This window comes from Myotis brandtii, unplaced genomic scaffold (assembly GCF_000412655.1).
Source record: "Myotis brandtii unplaced genomic scaffold, ASM41265v1 scaffold134, whole genome shotgun sequence".
NCBI classification, from domain to species: Eukaryota; Metazoa; Chordata; class Mammalia; order Chiroptera; family Vespertilionidae; genus Myotis; species Myotis brandtii.
The window spans coordinates 593,077-598,420 of record NW_005354756.1 but is presented as its reverse complement, the minus strand read 5'-3'; the positions used below and the strand labels follow the sequence as shown (position 1 = coordinate 598,420).

Below are 5,344 nucleotides of genomic sequence, written 5' to 3'. Positions count from 1 at the left end.
ACTTGCAAAGCCAGTCATTGATGCCACGGTCAAAGTGCCTGTGGGAAGAGGGCAGTTGGGTGTGAATCACGTAGGGGAAGAGGCTCAGGGAAGGAGGGAAACCCAAGGGTGTGCCCCCAGATGCCCGCTGCCCACACTCACGTTTCCGCAAAGATGTAGAGCGCTGTGATGCACTTGGGAGGCTGGGGCGGGTCCAAGTGGTCGAGACGCGCCACCGTGTTGACTACGCCGAACAGGACAGCGGCCTTCACCCAGTCATACACCAGGTTTGAGTAGGCTAGGGCAGCTGGGGACAGCATGTTGTCACGGCCTGGCGGGTGTCGCACCTGTCTCCCCATCCCCCCACCCCCGCCCAGACACCCAAATCTAGGGGGAATCACTGAGTCTGGCCTTCCGCTTCTGACAATCTCCAGGTTCGGGGGAAGGTCCTGCTGCCCAGATCGCTCCAAGGGCACCCCAATCCCCACCTCCTGGATCCTGGCCACCCCAGGGAGACCCCATCCCATTGTGGAAATCAGCCCAAGGCCCCAGTGAGGTGGAAAGGGCTCTGTCCCATACCAGTCTGGCTTCACAGGACAAAGAGAACAAGTCCCACACATGTCAAGAAATAAGTTCCCGCTCCCACACCCTCAGATAGGTGCTGTGCCCTTAGGGTGTCAGCTTCCCCAGCGGTGACACCATAGGAATACAGGTCTATCTTTCTGGGGGGTGGCGGCCCAGACCCCACCCCTGTTGTGGGTCCCCCGCGCACCCACCGAGGGCGCTGTCCGGCAGGCGGCTGGCGAACTTGAGGTCACTGGGGATGGTGAGGATGTAGAAGAAGTGAAAGAAGATGTCCACGGCTATGATGGCCGCCACGCTGAGGCCCGCCTGGGCCCGGATGTGCCACAGCTCACCCTCGCGCCTCACCGGCTCCACCTGGCTCACCTGGGGCATGTCCAGGATGTGAATGGGAGTCACTGACTTCCTGGGGATCTGAGGGTGAGGGAGACTTGCCTCCATCCTGGCAGCCTGGCCTGAGGGTGGGAACACCCGAGGAGGGGGCACAGCCGGCTAGGGGAGCCCCAGTCCTGGCTTGGGAACCCCATTTGAATAGGAGGAGAGTCCTGTCTGGGAGGAGCCACATCTCCATCTTGTGATCCTTGCGGGGGAGGGGGGGGTGTGGCCCAGTCCTGGGGTCTGAGGAAGGCCGTCATGCCTGAGGAGGGGGCACAGCCCGCCCCGGGAGTCCTATCAGAGACGGGAGCCCCTGGCTGAAGAGGATCAGTCAGCTCAGCTCTGAGAGTACAGGGCGCCCCTCACCTGGGCATGGAAGCGATCAAAGGTCATGATGGGCCCGAAGAAGAAGAACGGCAGGTAGAAGTTGTACTTGAGCAGGTCAGCCAGGGAGTAGCGGCGATCAGGGTGGGCACAGCTCTCTAGCGCAAAGCTGGTGCAGCGCAGCGCCGTGAAGCCGCTGCCCCCCTGGAACAGCACCTCTTGAAGATCAAAAGTGCCTGTTACAAACCCGTTCTGGATGGGAGAGAGCAGGCCGCCAGCTCACCAGGTGCCCCTTGTCTCTGGGAAGCCCGCCCAGCTTCCCCAGGGGCCCAGCCTGGTCCTGTCCCTTCCTCTCTCCAGACCCAGTCAACGTTGGCCATTCAGGGCCCATTCATGGTAAGGGCTGGGGCGGGGCAGAGGATGAGCTGGACGCGTCCCTGCTTTGGTGGAGGGGACCACCTTGTAGGCCAGGCGTCCTCCCTGGGAAAAGGCTGGGAGACCGCCGGGAGAGTGGGGAGGTTGGGGGGAAGGGCTTTGGATGGGGTGAGAGGGGTTTGAGGTCCTATCCCTGCACCCTCCACCCCTGCCCCGCCCTGTCGCACACCTGCCAGGAGATGAGGGGGTCCAGCTTGAAGGAGGCCAGGCTGGCCATGCCGAGGCCAAGACAGAGCCAGGGCTGACCCAGGAGCGAGGCCACATAGTGGCCGACACAGTGGCCCAGCAGCAGCAGCAGGTACCAGGGGCCCATCGTGCCCACCACGGCCAGGGCCCCGTACACAGCGTACATCCAGGCGCGGAGCTGTGGGCAGGGGGGAGGCTGCGTTTACCTGTCCAGACACATGCAGGTGGGACCCCGGCGTGGGTTCCCCACACCCCCTGGAGCTTCGGAGGAGCTGGTGGGGGAGGCTGGGTGGCTCCGGCCCTGCTCACCTGCGGAGCCACCATGGTGCAGAGTTTCGCAAACAGCACGTGTCCGGAGAGGGTGAAGAGGATGACGTTGCGGAAGGAGCCGAACCACATCACCCACTCGAAGTCAGCCACGTCCTGGGTGGGCCCGGGCAGGTTAAGGTGGGGCGGGGGCAGGAGGGGCTGGCACTCGGGCTGCTCAGAGTCCCAGCACGTCCCAGCCCCCGGGTTCTTCTGACACATGAGAGCAGAGCCATGGCTGGAGGCCCTGCCTTCCCCTCTGAGGGAAGCACCAGGCAGGGAGACAGAGAGGCGTGAGGAGTACCGTGTGGGCTGCTCTGCCCCTCAGAGCTCACCCTCTCCCCGGCCCGTTGCCTGACGTGAAGCCATGATTGCCTTGTTCCTGGGAAGGATGGTGCTGGAGGCCCCTGCTGGGCACGTCTCGATTTACTCCCTGAATGAGCGGGGTCTGGGCAGGAGGGGCCAGTGGAGAAAGGGAAGGTGCTGGAGACCCTCCCCATTGTGAGCCCCCTGAACATCTGGACAAGGGGAGCATCCGAACAGGTTTGGGGCCAGAGAGATGTGCCAGGGGCCAGGGACCCCAGCCAGGGACCTGGGGTGTGAAGGACCTACCATCTTCCGACCAATGTACTCCCAGCCGGGTCGCACAGACTCCCGGAAGGCCTTCCTCTGGGCCCCATCTGAGAACAGAGCGTGGCCTCAGGGGGCGGACCGCCCCGCCTCTCCCATGCCTGCCCTACGCGAGGCTGGCCCCCACCTTAGAAAGCCTGTCTCTCTCTCTGCCTGTTTCTCTCGGGGTCTCACTGTATGTCTGGGACCAGGTCTTCCTTAGGGTCTGAGTGTCTCTCTCTCCGTGGCTCTGTGTCCAGGTCTCTGTCCGTGCTCCTGCGTCTGTGTCTCCCCGTCACTGTACCTGGCTCAGCCCCGTCCCAGGGCCCAGAGACTACCCTGGGTCTGGAGCCTCTGAGTTTCTGGCCTTGCTGGTTGGAACGCGGAGGCCCCCAGAGAGAGAAGGGTCCCACCCCCCTGCCCAGGGGCCCAGCGGTTACCTTGTGAAGCCTCGAGGAGGCCCCGGCCAGCGTAGGCCAGGGCCCCACTCAGCACCAGGGAGTACAGGCCCAGCTCCGCCGCCGGCAACGCTGTCTTGGTGCCCATAGCCTGGAGGTGGCTGGGGAGACAGATTGGGTGAGGGCACCGCTGACCCCCAGTCCTGCCTCGCCCACCTTATGTTCCCCTACTGAGGTGGTGAGGACCCCACTCTTGAGACTGCCCCTCTTGTCTCCCCCCATCATTCTCCCCTCCCCCATCCCCAACTCCTCCCAGGCCTCCCCCCATCCAAACTCCTGTCTTTCCCATTGAAACTCTTGAAAGCATATTCTCCACCCTCAGCCTGCTTCCTCACCTTCACTTACTCCCATACCTGGCGGTGGGCTGGTCCCCACCCTCTGCTCATCCTGCTCCTGCCCAGGCCTCAGGTGCCCCTCAAGTGGAGCAGCCCCCTCTGCATCACCTCAATCCTGTTTCTGGCCCTCAGGGTCCCCACTCCCTTCAGTAAGCCTCCCTCAGTCCTGACAAAGCCCCACCCCTCCTGCCCCTTCTCTGACTTCCACACCCTCCTGAGCCGCCTTTACTTTCCCTGACCTCCCCAGGTCCAGCCCCAGCACCAAGCCTCCAGCCTCTCGCTGACCCCCCACACCCCCAATCAGCCCTTGAGCCCCAGCCTGCCATGTCCCTGGTCCCTGCCATGTCCCTGGTCCCTGCCTGTGTCCCTGGTCCCTGCCGTGTCTCTCAGTGTTCTGTGTATTCAGGCCCTGGATGCTGGCTGGAGGCTGTGCTATTTGAAGAGTTGCCCTGGGGTAGCGGGAGTGGGGCCAGGCGGGCACCAGGGAGGGCACTGGCCGCTGTCCAAGGTGCTGACCGTATCAGGCTCAGGGCGAGCCTAGCCACTCCCGTCTACCAGAGCCTGGTTTGTCCCCAGGAGCTCTGCTGGGCCATCCCTGGGACCTCAGCTAGCACCTATTCCTTCCCTATCTGGCTCCAGCCTGGCCCCGGACCTTCCCAAGGGCCCCATGGGTAACAGACTCAGGGCCCAAATTAAAAGGGGGAGGAGGGGGACATGTATGGGCACCCTCTTGAGCTGGGCTGAGCCAAGAGGTAGCAGGCCTGGCCCTCTCCCAACCCAGGTCCCCTCCCAAGTCTCCCTCACCAAGTCTGATAACAGCTCTCCTAGGCCCCCAGCGTCAGCATTCTCCCTATTACAGATGGAGGGGCCATGGAACAGAGGCGCAGGGACCTGTCAAGGTCAGACAGCAAAATGGACAGGATCAGGGGTTCTCAGTGAGCCCCTCTGGGGTCACAGATAAAAGGACCATTGCTGCCCCTTCCCAAACCAGGGGGTGGCTGCGCCTGACTTCTGCGTGGCCGGCCGGCTTGAGGGCTGAGCCGCCTCCTCATCGGCCGGCGGGGGTAGGGAGGCCCCGAGGATCAGGTTAATGGAGCAGGAGCTTGAAACCGGAGCAGGGCGAAGAGCCCGCGAAATAGCTTTGTCAGCTGCCTCCCACTCGCCACTTTCCAATTTTAGCTCCCCATGGCCGGTGCGGGTGTCCCCAGTGAGCCTCTGTGAGCGGGGCCAGGGCTGGCCCCCGGCCTGGGACCTCTCCCAACTGACCCCCAGACCTGGGCCAGCTTGTGGACACAGGAGTTCCCCCTGTCCCCTGGTCCTGCCGGCTTCAAGTACACCTGGGGCAGGAGCCCACTCTGGGACCTGAGGTGTAAGATGAGGAGCCTGGGGAGGGCTCTGAAGGTCTCAAGGATCCCAGAGTAGCTGCATCCCCGGCTGGCACTGACCTTGAGGAGGCTGTGAGGGACCCTGGCACACTGCCCACCTCGGGGCTCCGGGGTCCTGCGTCCAAGCGTTTGTCCGTCCGACCAGGTGGGCTCCGGGGCCACGGTGGGGTGTGTCCAGCCCTGGGGTCCCCACCTCCTCGAGGCTGTGAGCGGTGAGTGGTGACAGCAGGAGCAGGGGGAGGAAGAGGGCAGGGAGGAGGTGGCCTGCCTGGAGCGGAGCTGAGCGGAGTGGAGCCGAGCCGAGTGCTGCAGAGCTGCTGGCCACAGGGAGCCGCAGGGAGGATCTCAGTGGGGGTGGGGGTGAGGGTGG

The 5,344-nt window shown here is 64.0% G+C and overlaps 1 protein-coding gene across 5 annotated transcripts in view; it reads right to left on the bottom strand.

Annotated features, from left to right (window-relative positions):
* Positions 1–5,308, bottom strand: part of HHATL (hedgehog acyltransferase-like) — a 9,340-nt gene extending 4,032 nt beyond the window's left edge. The window contains exons 1-9 of one of the 5 annotated variants that reach the window (XM_014534889.1): positions 5,035–5,308; positions 3,237–3,355; positions 2,800–2,867; positions 2,191–2,304; positions 1,865–2,059; positions 1,303–1,512; positions 756–927; positions 142–286; positions 3–38 (exon numbers count right to left, since the gene is read on the bottom strand). In XM_014534889.1, coding sequence (XP_014390375.1) covers positions 3–38; positions 142–286; positions 756–927; positions 1,303–1,512; positions 1,865–2,059; positions 2,191–2,304; positions 2,800–2,867; positions 3,237–3,342 — 1,046 coding nt within the window. In that variant the 5' untranslated portion in view covers positions 3,343–3,355; positions 5,035–5,308. Of the gene's footprint in view, positions 1–2; positions 39–141; positions 287–755; positions 928–1,302; positions 1,513–1,864; positions 2,060–2,190; positions 2,305–2,491; positions 2,636–2,799; positions 2,868–3,236; positions 3,356–3,607; positions 3,867–3,948; positions 4,045–5,034 lie in introns of those variants that run through there. The other 4 variants (XM_005860381.2, XM_014534887.1, XM_014534888.1 and 1 more) reach the window with 4 other exon arrangements.
* Positions 5,309–5,344: the final 36 nt, after the last annotated feature.